This window comes from Calypte anna, chromosome 26 (assembly GCF_003957555.1).
Source record: "Calypte anna isolate BGI_N300 chromosome 26, bCalAnn1_v1.p, whole genome shotgun sequence".
NCBI lineage: Eukaryota > Metazoa > Chordata > Aves > Apodiformes > Trochilidae > Calypte > Calypte anna.
The window spans coordinates 3741427-3766635 of record NC_044271.1 but is presented as its reverse complement, the minus strand read 5'-3'; the positions used below and the strand labels follow the sequence as shown (position 1 = coordinate 3766635).

Here is a 25209-nt window from a genome sequence, read left to right as displayed (position 1 = left end):
CAGTTCCACCATCAGAGGGCATTGTCTGATCAATTTTTGTCCCAGCTGAAGGTCAGGTTGGTCAATTGACTCCCTGCAGCCCCCTGAGAGGAGGTTGGAGCCAGGGGGGGTCGGGCTCTGCTCCCAAGGAACAAGGGATGGGACAAGAGGAACTTTGGGCACAACTCAAGTTGTGCCAGGGGAGGTTTAGGTTGGAGCTGGGGAAGAATTTCTGCCTGGAAAGGGTTGTCAGGGCCTGGCCCAGGCTGCCCAGGGCAGGGCTGGAGTCCCCATCATCCCTGGAGGGGTTTCAGAGCCCTGGGGATGTGGGGATGAGGGACATGGGGTGGGGGTGGCCTGGGCAGGGATGAGGGAAGGGTTGGACTGGATGATCTTGGAAGTCTTGTCCAACCAAAATGATTCAGTGACCATGAAATCAGTTGGAAGGGTCTGAACACAACCGGTGGCTGCAGGAGGTGCTGCTGGTCAGGGACTGGGCAGGTGTGAGGGGTCCATCTGGTGGTACAGCCCTGAGTGCCAGCAGTGAAGGTCCCGTTCCCAGCTCCCAGCACCCCCTTCCCTTCCCCTGGCCCCTCCCAAGAACAGCTTGAAAACGTGACAGAAAAGGAAAAAATCTGGGAGTGGATTAAGAAACTCAGAGGGGGCAGGGATGGGGTGGAGAAGTTGCAGAAAACGCCGCTGCCTGATTAATCGTTTAGCTTGTTAATTCCCTAATTAGCTCTGTCCTGTGCACCATCCTCCCTGGGAGGAGATGTTTGCTGCTGCCCAGCCTGCAATTCCCAAGCCTCTGCTCCTCCTTGGCTGCCAGTGTTGCTCCCTGGAACATCCCCCCCTTCAGGCACAGCCCCATCCCTGTTCCTGCCATCCCTCCGGAGTCAGGCAGGGAGTCAATAATTTAATTCCTCATCAAAAAAGGGAGTGAGAAAAATAATGCACCTCTTGGTAGGAAATCCAAGTGCTTTGGCCACCCCACCACACCCCTGCTCAGGTGCTCTCCGTGGTCCAGATGTCGATGCTCTGGATGATGAGCCACTCGCTTTGGTCCCGGGTCACCCGGATCCTCACGCACTCCACAGGGCTGAGCACACCTCTCTCCAGACCCCGTTCCTCCAACACCCCCTTCTCAAAGGTGCCCACCGGGCTGTACCTGGAGCAGTCCTGCCCATCCACCTGCCAGCCCAGCTCCAGCACCCCTGCCTGCAGGAAATCTCCCCGGTGCTCCTCGGAGCCCGTGCGCACCCGGACGCGACTGACCCGGGCTGGCTGCTGGAAGATGATGGAGAAGGTGCTGCCAGCTCGTGGGTCTCTGCCCCAAAAATACCCCTCTGCTGAGCTGTAAGCATTGACGGGCTCGTGGTTCTCAAAGATGGACATGGTGGTGAACAAGGCTGCCGGGGGGTTGTCCGGGAGGTCCAAGGCATCGGCTTGGAACTCGTCGTCCTCCAGCCGGTTGATGGTGCCCTGGAAGGAGGAGTAGAGGCCCATGTGCTGGAAGAGGGAGGGCCTGAAGCGGATGACGTCCTTCTGGGTGAGCAGGAGGCGGAAATGGGTCAGCAGCCAGTCACAGGGCATCTCCTGGTAGAAGAGGAGGAGGAAGCGAGCCAGGCGGGGAAGGTCGCTGGAGTGGTAGAGTTTGCCAATGTAACCCAGCTTGGAGAACTCAAGAGTGGCCCAGCTGGAGCCTTCCCGGGACGCCAGCGCCTTGCGGATGGCTGTGAAGAAGGACTTGGAGCACCACACATCATCCTCGATCATCAGGTAGTAGGAGGAGAGGTTGGCAGCAAAGGAGAGGAGGAAGGCGTAGTCCACGTTCTGCTTGGACCTGAACCTCACCCTCTCTTCTGGGTCGTTGTAGTTCCTCTTCAGGCCCTCCAGGCTGGGGTAAAACTCCTGGGGAGCGTGGATGAGCAGGAGTCTGCCCAGGAGGATCTGGTGAGCGAATTTCCGGGCGATGTCCGCGGCCACGCGCACGTTCCAGCTCGGGTCTGCGTCAGCCAGGTGCACCACCACCACCATCTCCTGCAGCTCCTCCTCTGTGGACTGCTTGAAGAGGGACTGGAGGGTGGCAGGCAGGTAGTAGCCCCGCGGCCGCCGCACCGACGCCAATCCCACTGCCAAGAACTCTGCAAGGTCAAAGGAAAGGAGTTAGCAGGCTGAGGGCTGACCCAGGAGGCACCGTGGGGGGGTCTTTCCCTGGGAGGCACGAGGAGGGGGCTGCAGTTGGCTTCACGTGGCCACCCTGCTCACTTATGGTCCCATAGCCAAGGCTGGTCGGGCTTTTTTGAAGCTGAAGCCCCCAGCATCTCAGGAGGTGCCCAAAACTGGGCCAAATGGCAAGAGGAAAGGATGAGAACTTGAGGAATATTTGGGAAAAGCCAACCCTGGGGCAGGAACAGTTTCCTGGCATGGCTGCACATCCTTGAAGCATGCCCCTGCCTACTCCAACCCTCTTGGAGATGCAACCACATCAGTATTCTTCTGACTTCCCAAAAAACTCAGCTGTGGTTGTTCTTGTTCAGCTTTGCTGCAGCTTCTCTTGGTGCTGGTGTGTGCAGCACTGTGCATGTGCAGCACCTCTGGTTGTGCTCACGTGGGGCTGTCCTGAGCTCCTTCCCGTGGTGCTTGCATGGGAACTGCTTTTTGTGCTTCTCTCTGAGGTCTGACCCACATCCCTTGCACTATGCAGATCTCCAGCCCCACCATCTCCACCTTCCTGACAGGAGAGCTGGAAACTCAGCCCCAGGGATGTGGGATCTCAGGCACCCTCCCCACAGAGATCTGTGAAAGTCACAATGTCTGTGGTCACCCCAGTCCCAAGGTGCAGCAGAAGCAGGGAGCACACTGGGAGCACAACTGGGAGCACACTGGGAGCACACTGGGAGCACAACTGGGAGCACACCTGGAGCACACTGGGACCTTCCTCCATTTGGCTTCTCACTCCACAGCCCTGCCCAGGTCCCAGACCCACTCACTTTTTTGGGGTAAGAGGGATCCAGCGAGGATGTTGTAGGAGATGTTGTGAAGTGCAGAGAGGTCATCAGTGTCCCTGAGGATGTGCAGGGCTCCTTCTGGCTGCAGCACCTGTAGGACTGGGTATGGGGCCAAGCCCCCAGGTTCCACCTGGATGGGAGTCACAAACAGCAGGGTCAGATCCCAAGAGCACCATGGATTCACGTGAGTAAGTGGAGAGGGCCCGGAAATTAAGGGGAACCCCTGTCCTGCCAGCTCCTGGTTCCAGGGTGCAGGGGGCAGAAAGGCAGAGATGGGGTTTGGGGTGATATGGGACAGGGAAGGGAGAAGAGCTGGGGTGTGTGGGGCAGGTGGGGATGGAAGGTGGTCCAGGGGGATGTCACTGGTGGGGGACTCACCTCCAGGGGCTCCTGTTCCTGCTGGATGTCTCCATGGAGGAGGAGGAGGAGGAGGAGGAAGGAGGCTGTGAGCACAGCAGTGAGAGAACGTTTCAGGGAGCATCGCATAGCCCGGGGCCAGCACACTGAGGCTGAGGGAGGAAGGGACACATCAGGACAGGGCACAGCCCGGGAAGGGACCCCCATCCCCTGGACAAGGCTGTGGGACAGCCCCTGGATGCACCCTTGGGGCTGATCCCTCTGCCCAGAGCACCCAGGGGTGGCCATGGCTCTGGAGTCCCGGCTGCTCTCCCAGCACTCCTGGGATGGAGCTGCTGCCCCTGCCCCCCTTCCCTCCCCCAGGCAGCCACCGGCAGCCACCCCCCTTGCTGGGTAGGAGATGAAATCTGTCCTCGAGGGTCAGAGTGTCACCTTCAAGGAATTTGTGCTGCCCTTGAGATAGTTTGCCCAGTAGCCGAGGTGTGGCAGGAGGCTCAAGGGCTCCTGTGTTTGTCTGGGGTTTTTCCATTATAAACATAAGTGGGTCTGGGAGGGGAGAAACTGGAGCTGGAACCAGTGCCCGGCCTGGGGGGACAGGTCCAGTCAGCCCCATCCCTGCTGCTCACAGCTTTGGTTTCTTTGGGTCACAGCACCTTTGAATGCAGCCGTGGAGGAAAAGCCCCTCAGGTGAGCTGCCAGCTCTCCCAGGGCTTCGCCCAGGACCTCTCCCAGAACACATCCCTGCATTCCAGCCCACCCACTGTCCCCAGCCAGCTGCTGCCCCCCAGCATGTTCTGGGATTTTTTAAAAGAAGAAACTCCCTGTTTTCCTGGCCTAAAGACCTTTTGGGGGTTGTTTGGGGTGCAGGTTCCCCCAGAAGGAGCTGTGCTGACCTGGCCCAGGCCCAGGGCTCCTTACCCAGAGAGGAGCAGCCACAGCAGAGCTCACTGCTCACCCCATGGCTGGGCTGAGCCACGGCCTTGGGGAGCCCCATCTTGGCCAAGGAGAGAGGAGCCACCCCCTCTGGGGTGACCACAGCCCAGCTCTGCTTATCACTGGGTCTTCAAAACATTGTGAGAGTCCACGAGTGTCTGGAGCTGCTTAAAAAATCTTTGTCCTGATCACAGCAGGGAGTGGGAAGGATTGGGGGTGCTCACTGCCACGGGCCAGCCCAGAGCCCCCCAGCTTCTCCTTTCCCTGATGGTGACACAGGCAGCTCAGCAGCCTTAGGGACAGAAAGTAAAGAGCACTGCCCCTCGTCAGCCCCTAAATGGGAATTTGGGTTTTGCCTCCATGGAGGAACCAGGCAGCTGAGCCAGATGGGCACCACCAGGGCCCAGGCTACTGTAGGCACAACACGGGCAGCATCCTCCCAGCTCCTGCTCCAGGAGCCTCCACGGAGCAGCCCCATCCCCATCCCCATCCCCATCCCCAGTCCTCACGCACCCTGCTGGGGATGTTCCCAAATGTCACCCCCAGAGGTGCAGCTGCCTGCAGAGCCCCGTTCCCCCGGAGCCAGAGGAACTCCACTGGGTTAGGAAACTCCCGGGCTGCCTGAGCAGCAGCCGTGACTCAGTGCAACAGCAAAGGGAAGGAGAAGGAGCAAGTACAGAGACACAAGTCCCAGCAGGGCTCTGGGGACGGGCCGGATGCTCCCCACAGCTGCTTCCTCTCGGGAGAAGGGGCTGTGCACAGGCAGGGGGGGAACAACCGGGGCTCAGCGTCCCCTCACTAGCCCACACCTTCCCATGCTGGGGGAAACCGAGGCACGGAACAAGGCCGTGCATCACCCAGGGGGTTTCCTGTGCCACAGGTGCCCCTCACCCCCTCCCAGTGAGGGTCGCCGGGATGGAGAGGGGCAGGGGGGAACCCAGCACCAGAAATCACTGCTGACTCGAGAGGAGGAGGTGGGAAATCGTGGCAGAACGATGTCCCCGATGGGCAGACAGTGCTCCTGGGTCCCCTGACAGCCACCCGGGGCCTGTCCCCACGCTCCACGGGAGCCTCTGCTCCAAGGGTCACCACGCAGGGAGGAAGAGGGGGAAAGCTGCGTTTCGGGCAGGCAGGACTCTGGGAAGCCAGAGCTTCAGGTCAGCCCAGGTGCCCTCCAGCCCTGCAGCTCAGGGTGGGCCCCGCAGGCAGCTCGGGATGCAGACACTTGGACCTCATCAGCGTGGGGACCCCCAACCCACCCCTGGCCACCCCTTCCCTGTGCAGCCCCCTGACCCCAGAGCTTTGGGTGGTGCCCAGCACAGCTCCAGAGGCACCCCCGAGGCAGCGGACACTTACGGGGTGAGCGGCAGCCCGAGGGGTGGGTGCAGGGCGGCGGCTGCCTCGTCTCCTGGCCGGGGTGCTGGGTCCTGGCAGCCTCCCCAGGGCAGGATGGGCTCCGGTTTCTCGCTCGGCAAAGCCCCACCCCGAGGCCTCGCCTGCCTCCCGCAGAGGAGGAGCGTCCGCAGGCGGCCTCTGTCCCACGCCACGGACCGGGGGAGTGGGGGGGACCCCGGCTGGGAGGGGGCGGAAGGTCCCCAACCCCACTGCTGGGATCGGGGCAGCCTCAGCCTCCCCCTCGGACCGGGCACCCCACACTGGCACCATCTGTCACCCACCCACCCAGCGCCTCGATTGACCCCCGAGGTCAGACCCCAGCACCCCAAACCCTGGCACTTTGGTGGCACCAGGATGCAAACCGGGGACACGGACCCGTCACATCTTTCTGCCCCTGTTTATTTTCCAGCCCTTGTGCTGAGATGGCAGAAACCTCCAGGGCTGTGGGACCCCCCCGGCACCCCGGGCCAGGGCAGAGCCAGGATCCCACCTGGGAGGAGCCCCCACGGTTCAGCCCAAGACCTCAACTCCTGGCTGGAGCCTTGGGTGTTGCAGCCCTGCCTGGGGATGAAGAAGACTTTTCCCTCCCCCTGAGATGAAGGGAGCTGTGCTTCCCATGGCACATTTTGTCCCAGCTCCTCTGACCTCCCAGCTTCATTTCTCCCCCCTCACATCCCTCCTCCAGACCGCCAGGAGGCAACCAGCCCTGGAGCACCCACAGGTCACCCCACAGCATCACTGGCACCCAGCCAGGCACTCCTCATCTCCCTCTGACATGGCAACTCACCCAAAGACTCTTTCCCTTCCTCTCCATCCCACCCTCCTCATTTCTCTGCACATGAGGCCTGGTGCCTTCCTCTCCTCCCTGGCCTGTACCTCTCCTACCTTCAGGAAGCTCCCAATGTCTCCTCCCAGGCTCCATCTGCCACAAATCCTGGGTGACACTTCCAGCCCCCACTGCTGACTGTGGGTTCAGGTGGAAGTGCTGAGCTTTATCTCATCTGCGAAGACAAAGGTGGCCATGGAGAGATGAGGTGGAGCAGGGACCAGGCACTGGTGGGGAACAGGAACAGACTCTGGCAGGCACCCAGATCCATGTTTTTTTCCAGCTTCCAGGATTATAAGGATTTTTAAATCCTTATCTTCCCATCACAGGATGCCAGGGGCTCTGTCCCTGCGGTGTCCCAGGGTGCTCAGTGGAGACACCCTGGGGGCATCAGGGCAGTCGGTGGCTACACCCAGGCAGGGGCTGGAAGCTGCCAGGATTTGGAACAGAGGGACCTAGGGCTGCAGGATGGGGAGGGCTTCTCCCCCCACAGCTGCCTCCTGATCCCCATCCCTGCACAGGAAGGAACCAGGGCTTGGTCCTTCCTGCCCTGGTGGAAAGGAAGAGGAGGGGGTGGGGACCACGGTGCTCAGTGAGGCTTTGGGGTCCCCAATACTCCTGGGTGCAACAGGAACTGGAGGTGTCCTTGGGGAACACCCAGCACTGCTGTGGGGTGCAGCAGAGCCACCCAAATCCCCTCAGAGCCCCCATGGCCCTCTCGGGGTGCAGAGCTAAGGCAGGATCTGACCCTCTCCCAGCACATCCCGGAGCCTGCGTGGAGCAGGAAAAGAATCCAGGACACAATCCACCCCCTGTGCACACCACAACGGGGCCCTGGCTCCTCTCACCCTCCAGGCAACTCCCACGAGCACAGTGTGAGCCATTCCCTCCCATCCCCATAGAATGGGACAACAACCCCATGGGGAGCTCCAGGCTGGGCACAGAGTGGTTGGAGAGCAGCCAGACAGAGAGGGACCTGGGAGTTTGGGTTGCCAGGAAGCTGAAGAGGAGCCAGCAGTGTGCCCAGGTGGCCAAGAAAGCCAATGGCATCCTGGGCTGGCTCAGGAACAGCGTGGCCAGCAGGTCCAGAGGTCATTTGAACAGGTCTAACAGGCACATTTTTCTCCCTTCTAGCTGAAATATTTCATTCTGGTTTTGCTTGTTCTTGGAATAAACTGGAGAGGAGAGAGAAGCCCTGGGTGCAAGGCTGCTTTGAGAGGGCCACAGAGCACAGGCACAGCCCCAGCGTGGGGGCTGGGGAGGACCAGTCCTCCCAGTTGGGGCTGGAGCTGAGCACTGGGATGGGACAGGCACAGGGGGACCCAGAGTGGTCCCAGCCACCCTTCCCCAGCTGCCACTGACACCTGAGCCTGGCCCGAGCCCCAAAGCTTCCCCTGGGGAAAGCAGAGCGGGGCCTGATCTCCTTACAGCCCTTCCATTATTCAGGAGCTGGGAGGCAAACCCGGCCCCAGGCAGCAGGGACAGCATCAGGGCTCAGGCTGTCACCCTGCCAGCTCAGGGCTCCATTTCCACACCACTGGGGACCCTTCCTAGTCACATCCTACAAGAAAGGGTGACTGCCTTACACCAGACAGCAGTCTCTGGCCCAAAGCCCTGGAAGGGACAACAGAGACAGCTGTGTTGTGGCATCACCACATCCCACCTGTGGGGATTTTTCTTTTCAGCAAGCAACCTTCCAGAGAGGTTGCACTTGGGGGGCCAGGGGGTTGAAACCCCCCTGCTTGGGGCTGAGGTCTGGCTGGGAGTCATTCCCATGACTGAGCAAACCTCACAGGGTTCCAGGTAGGGGAGGAAGGGGAAAGCACCCCCAGATCTGAGCTCTGCAGCATCCCTGCCACCTTCCTGCCCATCCTGCATGGAGCACACAGGTCCCTGATCCCTCCCAGCACTGCTGATCCACACAGCTCCAGCACTGGAGTCACCAGGTTTGCTGCTGGCAAAGACTTAAAGTCATTCTCCTACATTCTAATTTTTGCAGCTTTGAAACAGGGCAGCACAGGAGAGGCATTTCTTGGAGTTAGGGGCATTTCCCTAGATTTAAATACCTTTATTTCACCCTGCAAACCCATTGGTAGCAGGAAACATCTGCTGGCAGGATATCTCTGGTACCTGCCTCCTGCTGCCCCAGCTCATGCACCCAGGGCCCAAATCCACTCACCTGGGGGTGGGTGCTGCTGGAGCACCCCTGGACATGAAGGTCCCCAGCACATGAAGCACACCCTGGACACACCACACACCCCCTCAGAGTGTCACAAACACACAGCCCCCAGGTTTGTTCTCTTATTTTTTCAGAGAAGGAAGAGCAAAGCCCAGGGCTCCCGTTCCAGAGCTTCAGGCAGCCCCCAGCCTGCTCCATCCTCCCCTGGGCTGGGAATCTGAGACCTCTGCTCCCACCCGTGTCCACCCCTTCTGTACAGCTCAGGCAGCAATCACCCAGCACGTGGTGAGGGCATCGTGGCCTCCAACAGAGGAGCTGCCAGGGGATGTGGTGGAAAACACCTTGACGCTTCTCAAAGGACCTTGGGTCCAGCAGAAAAGAGGCTGCAGCTGAACCAACACCTCCCCAGGGGAGTGCACACACACACACTGGAGCTCCTGCCCCAGAGAAGAGGGAGCTCCAAGCTGAGCAGGTTTTTTGGGGCTGCCTCTTCCTCAAAGAAATTGATTTCTTTAGTCAAGGGCCAGATCACCAATTGCTTCTGGGCTTTCCAGTGCCAGGAGGCCAACACTGCTCCACTGCTCTTAGGGAAGACACCAAGTCCTTCATCCCCTCCATGTCCTCTCCCTCCCTCTCTTTATCTTCTCTGAAAAGCACCTCCTGGTTTTCAAGGTTTAGATCTTCTTTTCAAAGGGGAAACATCAGTGTGAGAACTCGGAGAATCTTTAGGTCCAGGACAGACTTTTGCCTCCTCGAAACAATTCCTTTGTTTGATCATTTATGCTTTTTTCTCTCCTTAAACTCAGATCTGTTGGACTGTGAATTAGTGCTACTGTTGATCACTGTTGCTTCTCAGACTCTGACATATCACTGTGTTTGAACACCACCATGCTGCAGTGAAACAAACATGGATTTTAGTTTGTAAATAGTTTCTGGTCACATCAAAGCTGGAAAGCAAAACCTCTTGCTTCTTCCTGAACAACAGAAGACAGGACCACACTCATTAGCACCAAAAGGATTTTAAATGAACAGTTCCAGGGAGCTCCTTTCAAATCATAAAACATGGATTTTACATAAAAGTGTGTTTACAAATAGTTTCTGCTTTACACTCAGCTCTGCCCATCACTGACCAGAAGTTATATACATACAACTACCTCAGCAGCTTCAGCCACTCGCAAGGAGATCGCAGAATTTATTTCAGAAATAAAAATCAAGATTTCCTGGTTCCTAGAGATTCTCTTCAGCCCGACAGATTCCGTCCCCCCGCCGGCTGCTGCGGACTCATCGGGAGGGCACTAAGCTTTTGGAGAGAAGGGGTACTGTGGGTGCCACCAATCCAGGAGCCTCACGCTGTGCACGGGGTCCAGCACCACCTGCACCCCCTGCTCCAGCCGAGGTTTCTTCCCGTTGCAGACGGGGGCGTCCTGGAAGACCAAGCGCACGCGGTGGTGCCTCATGTCTGTGCTGACATTGATGGTGAACTGCAGGAGAGACAGAGGGGTGCCTCAGAAACACAACGTGGTGTCTGAAACCCAGACACCTTCCAGAAATCCCAAAGGGAGGTGGTGTGAAGGCTACTGAACTCTGCTGGGTGTTTCAGGGCTTCAGCACTGGATTCGGAGCGGTTCTGGTGGGCTGGCAGAGACCTGAACCTGGCAGCAAGAGGCTGCCCGAGGAGGGTTGGAACTCTCTGCCCTCCAACCTCTCCAGAAGCCCTGATTTGCCCTGATTTTACCACTGCTCCTGCCTAAGCACAGCTACTCGGAGCTGAGTTGGGGGAAGCTGGTTCAAAAGTTCTCTTTATCCCAGCAACTGGGGACCACACAGACATGGAAAGAATTTCCTCATCTAAGTTTTGGCATAAGGTAAGGAGGGATTTTCTTGAGGAGGGAAGGCCACCCCTTTCTGCATCCCCACCTCTTCTGCCCTGCTGCAGAACTGACAACTCATCTGCTCCTTGCATGTTCTCTACACATTTGCTGCACCAGACAGGGAAGAGCTGATGGAAATGCAGCAGCTAAACTGAGGAGATCCTCAGCATTTCCTCTCATGGGTAACCCTACCATCCCAGAAGTGGTTTGCTGATGGAGCAGTGTGATTTACACACCACAGAAGTGTCCTCCTCATCTCCTTACAGGAACTGCCCTTGAAATGTTGGCCTGGCAGGTTCCCCCAACACTCACCAAGGTAAATGTCATTCCCATGACAATTGGTACGAAGATGAAGTTGAAGGTGGTGATCTGCAGCAGACAGCAATCCTGATCCGGATTGGTATGGACTTCTTCATACTGAATGGGTGGCTGAAGACCTTTGCAACATTTGCTCTTGAATCTGGGAGACTTGAAAGACAGAGAGAGTTGAGCAGCTCCCAGCAGTGCTGACTGGCAGGCAGAGCACTGCACTGACAAAAAGCCATGGCTCAGGACAGGCAATCTGCAGGAACACCTCTGGAGAGGGGAAAGCTGCAGAATTCCCCAGGTTTCCTGATCCTATTTGCTTCTCCTGAGAGCCACTACAGGGGGTTTTCACTGGCAGTGTTGCCTTTCTTCACTTCTCTGGGAAATCTTTGCAATGGTAAAACAAGAGGTTTCAGATTTTGGTCTACATTTTAAGCCCTAAAGAAGCCAAACACCCTAACAAGCCTAATAAACTTGTTCTGGTAGGAATCAGTAGCAATGACCCAAAGATTAGATTATTTGGGGTAAGAAATGATGCATATCTTACAGGGGGGGGAAGGAAACCCAACAAGGAACTAAAAAATCCAGGATTTTAAAATATCTTGGTAACAGCCCAAAAACTTGGGCTTTAGTTCATCATGGGAGTCAGAGTCATGTTTTGACTGCATAAACATTTCCACCTTCCACCCAGAAAAACCACTGCTCGTTCAAAACAGTCACAGCCACTTTGGTTCTTTTTTCATACCTGCTTTTTGAACTTGAAGTTGAATTCCCACATTGCTTCTTGTCTGTTCCCTTCAATCTTTTTGCACCAGAAAAGCAGACACTGAGTTTAAAAAAAAAAAAAGAAAAAAAAAAAAGAAACACAAAATTATGAAACCCTTCGGGGTATATCCTTTTAAATACATCTTAGCAGAGCACAAAGACTTCCAATTACACAGGAGCAGTTAGGAGCCATTTATTCAAATTAATTATGTTCAAAGAACATAATTTAAGTTCAGGTCTCCCAGTTTCAAGTTGGCCAACTCATCCTGCCACTGGATGATCCAACCTGCAGCCACTGATGTGCTGAACAGAAAAATCCCATGGCACCACCTGTTCCTGCTGTAAGGTGAGTGGTTCCACTTCACCCCTTTCCCTCCCCACCAAGAACTCCCAATCAAGTGAACTCCAAACAGCACTAAAGTGAGAAAAAATTGAAAACCGAAGAAGAATCAAGGAGAGAACCCAGAGGGAAACTCCAAAGTCAATGCATCAGCTATGAGGTGTTAGATGAGAAAGTTCCTGAGCCACTGTGGTGTCAAGAGGTCTCAGTTTAAGGAGAAGGAAGAAGGTTTGGAACACAGCCTTCCAGGGTCTGCAGGGGTCTACAAGAAAGCTGGGGAGGGATTTTTTAGGATGTCAGGGAGTGACAGGACAGGGAGGAATGGATTCAAACTGGAGGAGGGGAGATTTAGATGAGATGTTAGGAAGAAGTTCTTCACCACGAGGGTGGTGAGACCCTGGCACAGGCTGCTCAGACAGGTGGTGGAAGCTCCATCCATCCCTGGAAGGTTTTAAGGCCAGGCTGGATGGGGCTCTGAGCAACCTGATCTGGTGGGAGGCAGGCAGGGGGATTGGACCTGGATGATCTTAAAGGTCCTTTCCAACCCTGAAAATTCATTGATTCTGTGACTGACATCACTGTGCACTGACCAATGTACTGAGAGCACAACCACCACTGCCAGGGTAGCACAGGCTGATCAACACCCTGTCTCTTTTAAAAAGAAAATGAGAAAAGGGCCTCAGACCACATCAGAGGTAACCAGCACTGCTCTCCCATGCACACAAACACAAGGAGTCATCTAAAGTAACCCAGTTCTGACTGTGTGGGCCACAGGATTCACCCCAGCATGCAGCACCTGTTCCAGAGCAGGAGTCTCAGCAGAACTCCTGTATTACACTAGAGCAGGAGGGAAATACCCAGACTAGCAGTGAGTAGAAGCAGGCTGCCTTTAAAGGCCAAGAAAAGAACCCAGCAAGTCAGTCCAGTCACCACTGGACCTGTTTCCATAACACAACTGCCAGCCCACAGCTGGTCTTATCTTATAGAAGTGTCAGCAGGAAAAAGAAGACTCATACAGGTAAAGAAACTCCTCCTGATCTACACACAGTCTCTCCTACACCAAGAGAAGCTCTGACTGGGCTGCAGGGTGAAGCACACATTTAATTTCATAGTGTGGCCCCACAAGAAGCAAAGCCAGAGGCAGCTTCTGCCCTGGGGACCCTGTGATTAGAGACTAAAGGTGACACAAGACCCTTCACTTCAACTCTAAGTCATGTCCACAAACCAGAGTCCTTCAAGGACCTTTATCTCCATAATTTTCATGAGGTGAACAGCAAAGCCACGAGGAGTCAAGCTCAGAAACATGCACCAAGTAACCACCACCTGGGAGAAGGTGCTTCTCAGATTTATTTCCTAATCAAAACCTCCTGCAGATCTTTTGTCACTCAGGAGAGCAGCAGATGCTGCTGAGCTGAACTCCCCAGCAGTGGCATTTGCAGTTCAGCTGCAGAGACAGCTCCAGAGCTGCCTGTCTGCTCATGGCAAGTAGTGAAGCACAAAATGGTCAGTACCTCCTAAGGGGCAGAGGGTGTCGTCCACGGGTCAGGCGTCCTGCCCTTCAGCCGTGCCGCTCCACCAAAAAAATGGGGGTGTCTTAAAGGGCAAACACTTCTGCTGACACCATAACAGCTCCAGTGTCCCACACAAGCTAGGCTAGGGAAAGAAAAAAGGAAATTAAAGAGGAAAAGCTAGATTGGATAACACCTGGCTCTGGGCTCTCTCGCCACATGCAGTTTTTGGAGGCGTTTTGCTGAGTTTCAACGACCCCTGAAGGTAAAACCAAAGCAAAACCAAAACCATGAGAGCAAAAATGTGGGGGGGCAACGTCAGAGCCTCCTCCCTACCCCCTGTGCAGAGACACAGGCAGAGCTCAGGGCCTTGCAATGCAGTAGTACAGCAAGACCAGACTCAGGAGAAGCTCTGGTGTTAGGTCAAACCTCTGCCATTCTAACAAAGCCTCATCACCATTTAATTTCCTTTTTAAAAAAAAAAAAAAATCAGCCTCAAACTGTTAGTACAGGAGGAGCACTAGCAGTGGGCACCAAAGCCGTTATGATGTCAGTGGGAATGCTTCCAAAATGCTGACCCTGCCAGCAACACCTCAGGGCTCCCAGCTCTGACAGTCAGGCTACCAGAGCTGAGCAGCTGTAGGATGTTAAGACTCAGAAGAACTAAGATTAAGTTGGAATTTTCTAAAAATGTTTTGCTCTTTGTTTTTTTTTTTTAAAGGGAGATGACACCCAAAGGGGGGACTCAGGATGAGGATGAGGAGCTCTGGATGCAGAGCTGAGACTCTACACAGAACTGTTTGCTCTTCCCCTGCTCTGCAGCACCACCTGCTTGTGTTACTGCTGGATGCTCCCTAGTGCATGACTCCTTTTTTCCAGTACCCACCCAGGGAAAGGAAGGAAGAAAGTAGGAATGTGACATACAGGTAGATGGGGTTGCTCTTATTTTGCATGGAGAAGAAAGCACAACTGCTGAACCAAAGCCACTTCATGGCTCCAAAAACCTCATTCAACAGGTTTCTGACTTTGGAAGGTGGAGAATTCCCATTGCTGCTGAAGCTGCTCACAGAGTATCAGCCAGTTGTAAGTTCAAACCAGAGACATGGAGACACTTCAGAGTTAATGGTCAAAAGCAATTAAAGAGGAATGGATATGCAAGTGCTCCAAGCTGGGACAGCACAGGGCACTGCCTGCCCGCACCAGAGACCTTCACAGCCCCAGGCAGCTGCAGCCCCAGTCCCACATTTTGCTCTGCACAGTGGCCATGCTCACAACCTCACTGCCCTCCCTTGCCCAGACACCAAAGATGATGGGTGACCTGCAGAAGGTAGGATGAAAGGAGTCCCTTCCAGGGGCTACCAGTGTCACTTTTCATCTCCAGCTTCCTGCTATAGAGAAAAGATGTATCCAGGCTGACAGCCTCAGAATAAAGCACAAGATTCAAAAGTTGATCCTACTGCAACCTCTGTTTAGCAACGAATTTGCAACAGAGGGGAGAGTGGCAAATACCCCTGGCAGCTCTGTTACTCTGTGAAGCAAGTGCCTTTCTACTGTCTAGAAAGATGCTGTGGTAGGTCTTTGGCAGAAGTTAACCAGAAGAATAACTAGAATCCTCTGTAGTAGCAAGGATACAGATAGAAATAACAGCATACTTGTACAAAACAAGTCACTGTTCAGTTACTAATCACTCTACACCCAAACTTCAGTGGAGGCCACCTGAACATCATTCTAAAAGGAGAACAAACAACCAAAAGAAAAACCTACAGAGAGACAGACCTCAGACACAGCCAACCTCCCTAGTGGTTCCACTTACTCTGGAATTTTTTAAAGTGCTAGGAGTACTGTCTGGAATAGCTGGGTTCCTGGAGACTCGGGATGCAAAGGGCTCATACATGTGGTAGAGGGAGCGGATGACGCAGGCCCGCAGGCAGTGCAGCTTCTCCATGGACTCGGGGCGCAGGCGCAGGGGCAGGCAGGCATCCAGGCTGTAGTGTCTGCAGGGAAACAACACACCAGCCCAGGCTGCAGGCTCAGAATGCCAGAGGGGTGGGGAAAAGGACCTGGGGAGGGCTCAGAGCTGAGAGAAAACCAAACATCTGGTTGAATCAGAGAATCCCAGAGTGTCAGCTTGGAAGGGACCTCAGGGGTCACCCTCTGCTCCAGCCCTCCTGGTATTATGTGAGATGTCTCAGATGAGACTCTCCAAAGGCCACCCCTTCCCCTGGGACACCATTCCAATGTCTGAATGGCCTCACGGGGTAAAATTGTCCTTTTCTGTTCAAATGGAATCTCCACAGGAGCAACTTGTGGCCATTCCCCTTGTCCTGTCCATGGGACTCCTTGTCAACCAGGAGTCTCCATCTTCTCTGCAGCCCCTTTAACATCATTATAAGGTCTCCCCTGAGCCTTCTCCTCTCCAGGCTGAACAGACCCAGGTTTCTCAGCCTCTCCTCATGTGGCAGATGCTCTACTCCTCTGACCATCAGAGGATCTCTTGCCAACTCTGCATGCTTCAAGTACAGCTCTATATGGAATCACAGGACAGTCTCAAAGACTCTACCCACATACACACAAGTGTATCATGCTACAATGTCCCCAGAATTCCTTGCAGAGTTTGCCCACAGAGACCAGATGGTGTTTTAGCTGCAGGATGTGCAAAGGTCTGCAGATTCCTGCAGATTCCCATCGACTTGCTGCAGCTGAAGTGCCTGAGCAGCTGGAATTCCAGCACTCTGGGGTCATTCTGTGATCAGGAGCCTTCACCTGGGAATTAACAAACAGGGCTGAGGATGACCAGGCCTGCTCTTTGCTCTGTACTTCTGCCTGCACCTCCTGGGCAACAGATATGGAAATGGAAAGCCAATGCTCTGTCCTAAACTAAAGGCAAGTCCAAGTGCCATGTGGTAGGACAGAAGGATTTGTTTCAGGTTTTCGAGACCATCTCTTTGTTCTTCTTCCCTTACTTTATTTATAACTTAATTTTATTAAGTTATTATTATTATTATTAACATCTTCTCTGACTTTATTAATAAATTTAATTCACCCCTGAGACAGCTCCAAAATGCCTTTATCTCTTTCTGGGCACCCTAATTACACGAAGGTGGCCATGATCAAAGCTTGAGGCAGGGCAAGTTTTCCATCAGTCCCTTCTGCTGGTGACCTCTCTGTAAGCACTTGGAGAGCTCTCCACACCAAGCACTGTGACAAACAGAGTGTGTGGGCCATAGCAAGCAGAAACCACCCAATGCTTTGAGGTTTTATACAGAAATATGCCACACAGATCCAGCTTTCCAGATCCAAAGCACATGCAGTGCACCACAACCCCTTGCCAAACGAGGCCCCTGTCACCACACCAACACACAAACACTGCAGGACCCACAGGGAATCACTCCCTTATTTACAGAGCTGGTCACTGCTGAATAATTCTCACCTTCTGTAGAGCCTGGTCCAGAAGGCAGCAGTGCAAGTAACAGTCCAGGCTTTCTTGCAAATCAAAGAGAACCGGACAATGTCCTCGGGGCGGATGTAGGAAGCCAAGAGCAGCCAGATATCAATGGGGTATTCTTCTCCTCCACCTCCCTCAAGGTTTTCTGGAGGCAATGAAAGGATGTTAGTGTAGTAAATAACCTCTTTATCAGCTCATATCTGCTTCCCCACTGGGCAGAGGATAAGCAGCTGAAATCTGTCAGCCAAAGCAGCCCAAGTTGGTCCAACTCTGTTATCCTGCTTTCCAGCAGCAGGCACCTGCCCACCCAGGCAGCCACCACCACCCCCCTGTGTCCTCCCTTTGGAGTGGCAGCTCTAAAGAATGATTCAGGATGAAAAGGGATCTCTGGAAACCTCTATTCCAAAGAGCCCAGCTCAAAAGAGGCTGAATTAGATTGTTTTTTCCAGGATTTTGTCCAATCAAGAGCTGACTGTATCCAAGGATGGAAACCCCACAGCCTTTCCAGACCCCATTTCAATGCTTGACCCCTGAACAGCTAAAATCCAACATGTGAGTGGAGAAATGAAAATTGGGTGGCAAATACTTTACACACAGGAGGACTGAGCTCAGGTGTTTTTATCAAAAAAGAAAAAAAAAAGGGCAATGTGCAACTTGTTCACAGTTTTAACAGAAAAGAACTGCTAGGAGATTTGTGAATACGTGGCATAAAGGAGGTCTTTAAGAACTTGAGGGTGCCAGAGGTAATCCTAAGAGAGCAGGTTGATAACAAAGGGCTGTTTTATCCTCCTGTGATGACTGCAAAGTCCAGTGCCAAGCAAAGCTCTGGATGTCATCACCTCCCTACACCACCACAGCCTGATGGCAGGCACACCCAGAGTGGGCTGTGACACCCACTCTGCCCTTTCAGTGACTCCAGAAGCCATCAGAGCATAAAGCTGCTGAGCTGCAGAGTGCAGCCAGAGCCAGCACTGGGCTACCACCATTTTTTCTTTCCTAAACACATAAGAGAAGCAAGACAAGGTTGTGCTAGAACAGAATCACAGAACTGTCACAGCTGGAAAAGATCTCCCAAGATCACTGCATCCAGACATCAACATCCCCCCAGTAAAACACATAAAACACAGGTATCAGTGTCTGGATCACCCACAGCTACAGGGTTTTTAAACACCTCCAGGGATGGGGACTCCAGCACCTCCTGGACAGCCCATTCCAACCCCTGACTGCTCTCTCACTAAAGAAATTCTTCCTCAGACCTGGTCTAAACCTCCCCTGGGCCAACTTCAGGCCACCTCCTCTGGTCCTCTCATTGTTCACTTGAGAGAAGAGGCAGCACCCCCCTCCCTGCAACCTCCTTCCAGGGAGCTGTAGAGAGCAAGAAGGTCTCCCCTCAGCCTCCTCTTCTCCAAACTCAACATTCCCAATTCCCTCAGCTCTCACAGGACTGGTTCTCCAGACCCTTCCCCAGCTTGGTTGCCCTTCTCTGACCTTGCTCCAGAATGTCTTTCTGGTAGTGAGGGGCCCGGTACTCAAGGTGTGGTGTCACCAATGCAGTGGCAGAAACAGTTTTGTATCCAGATGTGTAACTCCCATCACTTTAGCCACTTGGATGTTCTTATTTCCCCTGAATTCCCAAGGACACCCTAATAATTAAAACTCCTACCCCAGAGGAGCACTGGGCACCTGCAGTCTGTGGTGGAGGTTCATGTGTTAAAGAAATCAGTATGAATGAAGTTCATTTTTTCCTGAAGTTCAAGAAACCAAGTTAAAATTTGTTTCTCAACCTGAAAACAACCTGTTACTAAAACTCCTGCAGGATTCCACAGTGCAGCAGCAGTTCACTGCTCACACCATGCTGCAAACTGCTTTCTGTGGAGCTGCACAAATGCAGGATACACCTCCCTGGTTACTATGATGCCAACTAGAGCCAAATTCACTTGCTTGCTGGAAGAAGAGCCCTCAGCTCACTTGTAACAAACCCCAAGCTTTAAAACATCCTGAAGGCAGAGAATGGATTTGCCAGCAAACCCAGCCTGGACAGCAGCATTGCTTTTCCCCAGAGCAAACCCTGCCTCCAACACGTGCTGAGGGCAGTGACAGCTCCAGTGGCAAAGGTTCACAACTCTTTAGAAGAGCAGCTTTGGTTTTCCAATACTGAGGGAAGTTTCCTGAAAACAAGGAGCTCCCCAGGCTTCGATTTCACACCCAAAGCTCTGCCTTTGTGAAGAGACAACACCTCTGTGGACCTCAGCAGGTTTAAGAGTGAGCAAACCCTTGGCATTTCTTTGTTCACATTTAAGTCCCACAACAGCCCAAGGAGCCCCATGAGGAGCCTGTAGAGAGCCATCAGTGTCAGTGCCACCACAGGCACAGGGGTGCAGAACAGCCCCCACCCCTCTTACCTTTGTGCCTTTTGCTCTTCTTTTTCCTAGAGGCAGCTCGCCCACTGATGCCCTCCTTTGTGTCCATCTCATCACTGCTCTCACAAGATTCTCCTGACACAGAGAGAACTTCCTCAGCAGGAACACAAGAAGCTTCCAGCCCACAGAGGGATTTTACTAGAGAGACAAGAAATGACACTTTAGGCAGAGCAGCAGAGAGGAAAAGGTGATCTAAGTTCAGGAGGTACTGCAGTGGAACCTGTGCCAGAGCCACTGTGAAGCAGCAGCACATGAACTGCACTACAGCTTCCTGGAGAGTGAAGCAAATCCTGGGGCTGAGGATTACTGTGTCAGAGCAAGATTAGTGGTGAGTGCATTGGAAACACAATTATTCAGCTTCATGTTTTAAAGAATGAACAATGAGGATGACTGCTGTCACATTATGCAGATGATCCCCCTGGTTTACTGGAAGCTGTTTACAACTCTGAATAAAGCAACAGGTCTTTTTGCTACAGTGCTACCTGCCTCCCCTGCACCCTGGAGCTTCCTCCCATGAGCACTGCTCAGCCTCTCCAGAGCCAGCTCCCACTCCCTAACTGTTGTGTGAAGATCCACTCCCTCCTCAGCTGGATAAAGGGATCCTGTGGCTGATGCCACACAATCCATCAGCAGCATCACTCAGTGCCAGGCACACAGGAGCCCCATGTCCCCTGCAGCCTCTGGCCTGACCAGGAGAGCAGCTACCTCTGGGGAGATGTCCAGACACATCCCTGTTAGGAAATCTCCTTTTTAAACCTTATCTATAAACTCAGGGCTTGTCAGGGCAGAAAGAGCCCCCCTGACAAACCCAACTGCCCTCCCCACCTGACCTTCCATAGCACAGAGAAATCAGTGGCAAGAGGCCTGGCAGCAAGTTGTGACATCAAATGCAGAGAGAGACCAACAACTGCCAGAGCCTCAGAGAGGGGCTGAGAAAAAGCAACTGTCACACTCTGCTGAGGGCAGATCAACACCTGAGGCACCAGCCCGGGCTCAGTCACACAGGGAATCAGGCTTTATTGCAACCCCTCAGGGAGGAACCTTCTCTCCATCTCCTGGGGTGAGGATGGGGAGGAAAAAGCTCAGAAAAATTCCACCCTGAAGCTCCCTGCTGGCTGGCAGTGAAAGGCAGCAGGATGTTTACCTGGAGCCAAGAGACAGGAGCTGAGTGAAGCCAAAGGCTAAAGATCCTGGGCAGAGGCTGCTGTCCCCACAGCTCCCTGATGTCCCCACAGCTCCCTGCTGTCCCCACTCTGTGTCACCCTGGGACAGATAAGGTGCCCCAGGCACCATGACCCCTCCAGATAAGGCTGCAGCAGGGCCCTGGGGCTGGGGAGGAGGATCCCGAAGGGAGGGGAAAGCCCAGGACTGGACAGAGCTGAGGAAGGGGTGGGCAGGGCCCTGCTGTGACCTGGGGCCATCTAGAGAGGAGGAGAGGCAGAGCAGGGCAGGGTGCAGCAGGGGTGAAGCTGTCCAGAGCTGGTGCTGCTGGATGTGTTTGGGGTGGGGCTGGGACACAGCAGAAAACAGGGATTATGTGAGAAGCACTGGGAGGCAGAGCCTCAAAGAGAGGTTCTAGAAGGGGGAGTAGGAGAGGGGTGGGAAAGGGAGGCCCCCAGCCTACTCCAAAGGATGCAACAAAAAGGAGGTGTCCTGATCTTAAAACTTTGAGAAGCAGCAGGTGAAGAGGGTGTTCAGCAGCATCACCCCCTTGTACAGCCTCCCTGGGAGGGACACAGAGGCAAAGAACTTGTTTTTCTTTCAATGTGTAAGATTTCAGCAACATAACAAGAGTTTTCCTCTATGAAGGGTTCAGCCATCACAGTCACCTCCAGGGATGCTGCTGGTGCCCTCCCTGGCAGTGCTGAAGGCCCCAGGTTGGGAGCTGCCCCTGCCCGTGCAGGGGATTTGATGACCCAAACCATTCCATGATTCTGTGATTCCAGCCTGTCTGACAGTCAGGAGCTGAGGCCCAAACACTTCTCAAGCAAACAGGGTGTGTGCTATTTCAGACTGCTCCCAGCAGCTCAGAGCCAAGGAGGAAGTAGATAACAAAATATTGCAACACCTTTCCAGGAAACTGCTTGTTTATACAGCTCACCAAGGAAAAACAACACCCCCAAAAGACCTCCTTGCCCCACAGAGGGGGAACACATTCATAGAACTGTCACAACTTATTCCCACTGCACAGAGTTGCACCTGATAATGGTGTTCTCCACAGTTTTGTATGAGGTAACAGAGTAATAAGGACTCTGTCACATTATTTTCTGCTTCAGGCAGGAGATAACACCCATTAGTTAATAGAACGAGGCCTTCCAGGGACTGCCAAAGATTCAGCAATTTTTACTCGACTTCCAACAGGTTTTCTGCAGAGATCCCAAACCCCTGATTCTGCAGAGGCACAGGGGCTCATTTCCAGGCATGAAAGGGGGAGTTTCCCACATCATGCAGAGCCCAGCAAAAGGGGTGTGGGTGCTGAGCAGCCTGGGGGTGCCAGGCTCCCCAGGGCAGACTCACCTTCCTGCTGAACTGCATTTGCCACAGCTTTTTTCACCCGTCCAGATTTCACGACAGCTGGGTCTGAGTTGGCATAATCTGCTACTGTCACTGCAGAACAGCCAGGAAAAAGGGTGTCAGTGGGATTATGGATTACAGGGGAGGAGGTAGAAGGCCCGAGAGCCACCATCCCTCAAGGAGACACTTCCCACAGGAGCAGAGGCGTGAGCAGGAGGTGCACAAGCAGGAAAAGAAGCCTCAGCAGAGAGGTGCAGGCCAGGAGCCCCGGGAAGCCTCTGCCCCAGCCCCTCAGCCTGACAGGCCCAGGGGATCCACACCCTGCCCGGGACTTCCTCCACCACCACTGAACCCCGTGCCCTCCTCCCCCTGCAGCCTAACTCAATCCCGGTTGATCCTCCAGGCCCAGCCTCTTCCTTCCCTGGGAGCCCAGGGCTGCTCATTACCCCACACCAAACCCCCCACCTCCCCTCCTCCTTCCCCAGCTCCCCTCACCCTGACCGAGCCCAGGCCCTCCTAGGCCCGCGGCCGAGCCCACTTTGTCCCTCAGGCCCCAAGCCAGCCTCAGCCTCTCCTCTCCAGCCCGTCCAGGCCCGCTCCCCGCGGTAGGGCCGGGCCCTGCTCCCCTCAGGCCCTGGATCACCCCTAAAGGCCCTGGGTCCCCCCCGCCCCGCTCCCCTCAGGCCCCGAATCCTCCCTGGTCCCGGATCCTCTCAGGCCCCGGATCCCCCTCTCCCCGCTCCCCTCAGCTCCCGGATCCCCTCAGGCCCCGGATCCCCTCAGCCCCCGGATCCCCGCCCCGCTCCCCTCAGGCCGCCCCGTTCCTCACCGCGCTCGGAGCAGACATCGTCAGCCCGGAACTTGAGGCGTTTTCGGGCGCCCCTCCTGGGCATGGCGGCGGCGGCGGGGCGGCAGCGCGGGGCCATGTCCCGCCCGGGCCGCAGCGGGGCCGCGGGGACAGCGGGGACAGCGGGGACAGCGCCAGCCCCGCCCGCCCCGCGACAGGCCATGGCGTCACCGGCTATGGCGTCATCGGCTATGGCGTCACCCGCCCGCGACCCGGCCGGCGCCATGCTCTGACGTCAGAGCAGCGAGGAAGAGGAGGGTCCCCCTGGATGTCACCAACCCCCACCCGCCTCACAGTCACCTCAGGGAGGGCAGAGCCTGTGCCTGGGGGCTGCACCGGCACCGAGGGACCCCGGGGAGAGAGCCCCCAGATTAAATTAGATTAAATTAATTAAATTAATTAAATAAAATAAAATAAATTAAATTAATGCCGCCTCTGAGGGAATTAATTGTGTGTGCCCCCCCCCCCCAGTCAGGGAGCCCCTGAGGCGATGTCCCCCCTGCAGCAGTGAGGGCTCTGAGGCCATTTCCTGCTCCCCCCCAGGCATGGGGGAACTGAAGGGGAGATTTACTGCCCCCCAGTAATGACTCCTCAGTTCTCTCCCAGTTCTACCAGTAACTGAGGTGATTGTCCCACAGTTCTTCCAGTAACAGGGATCTCTGAGGTAACGGTCCCCCAGTTGTCCCAGAAGTAGAGATCTCTGAGGTAATTCTCCCCCAGTACTCCCAGTAACAAGGATCTCTGAGGTAACTGTCCCCCAGTTCTCCCAGTAACGGATCTCTGAGGTAATTCTCCCCCAGTACTCCCAGTAACACAGATCTCTGGTAATTCTCCCCCAGTTCTCCCAGTAACAGGGATCTCTGAGGTAATTCTCCCCCAGTACTCCCAGTAACAAGGATCTGTGGTAATTCTCCCCCGGTTCTCCCAGTAAAGGGGATCTCTGAAGTAATTCTCTCCCAGTTCTCCCAGTAACAGGGATCTCTGAGGTAACTGTCCCCCAGTTCTCCCAGTAACAGGGATCTCTGAGGTAACTGTCTCCCAGTTCTCCCAGTAACAGGGATCTCTGAGGTAATACTCCCCCAGTTCTCCCAGTAACAAGGATCTGTGGTAATTCTCCCCCAGTACTCCCAGTAACAAGGACCTCTGAGGTAATTCTCCCCCAGTTCTCCCAGTAACACAGATCTCTGGTAATTCTCCCCCAGTACTACCAGTAACAAGGATCTCTGAGGTAATTCTCCCCCAGTTCTCCCAGTAACAAGGATCTCTGAGGTAATTGTCCCCTCACAGTCACAAGGACACTTGAGGTCATTGTCTCCCCAGTTCTCCCAGTAAGTCTGCCCCCAGTCCTCACTCTGATGGAGGCCCCTGAGGCAATTCCTGCCCCACTTCCCAGTCCTCCCAGTAACCCGGGTGTCCTGGTTTGGGCTGGTGGATTCCCCATCCCTGGAGGTTTTTAAGCAGAGCCCGAATGTGGCGCTGGGTGGGAGCCACGGGGGGAGCGGATCAGGGGTTGGATTGAGGATCCCAGAGGGGCCCTTCCCAGCCCGGATGGTTCTGGGATTCTGTGGGTCCTCACTCAGAGGCTCTGCACAGGCAAAGCAGGAGCAGCAGCACAAACTCTGGGCTTGATTTCCAGGCTGCTGCTCCCCCTCCCCAAATTCCTGCTGAAATGGGGAGTCTGCCCAGAGCAGGAGCTGGGGGGATTCCTGGTGGGGTCCTGCTGCCTTCCTTTGGGATTTACCCCACAGCAGAGGAGCACAAGCCCTGTCCTGCTCTCCCTCCCTCCACAGGCACCCAACACCCCCCAGAACGTTGGGGTTTTTCCACCACTGCTCCTTTTCCCTCCTCTGCTCCTTTGCTGCCCCGGGAGGCTGAGGCCACGGGGAGATGTTCCCAGCTCTCATCCCTCCCCAGAGCCAGGCAACGCTCGTGCTACAGAGAATTCCACGTTTCTCCCGAGTTCCAGCAGCTAATGGTTTATATAACTGCACAGTCCTGGCCGTGTTTCCTTCTTTCAACATTTCTTTTAAAAAAACGTTAAGTGCATTTTATCAGCAAAGAATTTATCTCAGAGCTGAGAGGAGTTTTGGTCAGCCCGGACCACAAAGGCCATTCCCAGACAGAAATGGTTTTTTTTCTAATTCCTCTGTTTTTAAGACAATTGATATGAATTGAGGGGGATGGTGGTTCATACAACCAGATCCCGGTGCTGATGGCTTTACCCACTTCTTTGGTACCCGAAAATGTTTTTCTGGGACTAAGCAGTTCATCAACAGAACTGCAGAACCGAAATAATACATTTCTGGGCTCAGGAAACTGGCACATGGAAAACAGGAGAAATTTTACCAGGATGTGACAAAAGCAGCATGAAGGCAGCTGTTCCCCAGCCTGACCAGTGCTCAGATCCAGCACACCCACTCCTCCAGTGGGTTGGGGGAATTTATCTGAATCCTCCCCAAAATCCTCCAGCAGCAAAAACACCTCGGGAGGAGCTCGCGGGCCCTGAGCCAGCC

General features: G+C 54.5%; 2 protein-coding genes across 4 annotated transcripts; both read right to left on the bottom strand.

The window, feature by feature from the left end:
• Nucleotides 1-343: 343 nt before the first annotated feature.
• Nucleotides 344-6887, bottom strand: LOC103533529 (alpha-1,6-mannosyl-glycoprotein 4-beta-N-acetylglucosaminyltransferase-like). Of its 2 annotated transcripts, none has more exons than XM_030465675.1 (4): nt 6561-6887; nt 3369-3499; nt 2973-3120; nt 344-2123 (listed from the first exon to the last, which is right to left on the bottom strand). In XM_030465675.1, the coding sequence occupies exons 1-4, from the start codon at nt 6595-6597 to the stop codon at nt 985-987; spliced, it is 1455 nt and encodes a 484-aa protein (XP_030321535.1). In that variant the 5' UTR covers nt 6598-6887; the 3' UTR covers nt 344-984. The 2 variants fall into 2 exon arrangements, with proteins under 2 accessions (XP_030321535.1, XP_008497614.1); XM_008499392.2 differs by lacking the exon at nt 6561-6887 and adding an exon at nt 5637-5746.
• Nucleotides 6888-9683: 2796 nt separating this feature from the next.
• TMEM183A (transmembrane protein 183A) lies at nt 9684-22811 on the bottom strand. Of its 2 annotated transcripts, XM_030465474.1 has the most exons (8): nt 22679-22811; nt 21853-21942; nt 19318-19473; nt 16901-17060; nt 15284-15464; nt 11603-11683; nt 10864-11019; nt 9684-10161 (listed from the first exon to the last, which is right to left on the bottom strand). In XM_030465474.1, the coding sequence occupies exons 1-8, from the start codon at nt 22773-22775 to the stop codon at nt 9976-9978; spliced, it is 1107 nt and encodes a 368-aa protein (XP_030321334.1). In that variant the 5' UTR covers nt 22776-22811; the 3' UTR covers nt 9684-9975. The 2 variants fall into 2 exon arrangements, with proteins under 2 accessions (XP_030321334.1, XP_030321335.1); XM_030465475.1 differs by lacking the exon at nt 19318-19473 and having other exon boundaries at nt 22679-22802.
• Nucleotides 22812-25209: the final 2398 nt, after the last annotated feature.

Coding starts and splice junctions, on each gene's coding strand:
- LOC103533529 (XM_030465675.1), bottom strand. CDS start 6,597: ATGGAGCCTGGGAGGAGACATTGGGAGCTTCCTGAAG. Junction 3,500..6,560: donor ACATTGGGAGCTTCCTGAAG/GTAGGAGAGGTA, acceptor TTCCTCCCTCAG/CCTCAGTGTGCTGGCCCCGG. Junction 3,121..3,368: donor AGGAACAGGAGCCCCTGGAG/GTGAGTCCCCCA, acceptor ACTCCCATCCAG/GTGGAACCTGGGGGCTTGGC.
- TMEM183A (XM_030465474.1), bottom strand. CDS start 22,775: ATGGCCCCGCGCTGCCGCCCCGCCGCCGCCGCCATGCCCAGGAGGGGC. Junction 21,943..22,678: donor CGATGTCTGCTCCGAGCGCG/GTGAGGAACGGG, acceptor GCTGTTCTGCAG/TGACAGTAGCAGATTATGCC. Junction 15,465..16,900: donor TGGACCAGGCTCTACAGAAG/GTGAGAATTATT, acceptor GTTTCCCTGCAG/ACACTACAGCCTGGATGCCT.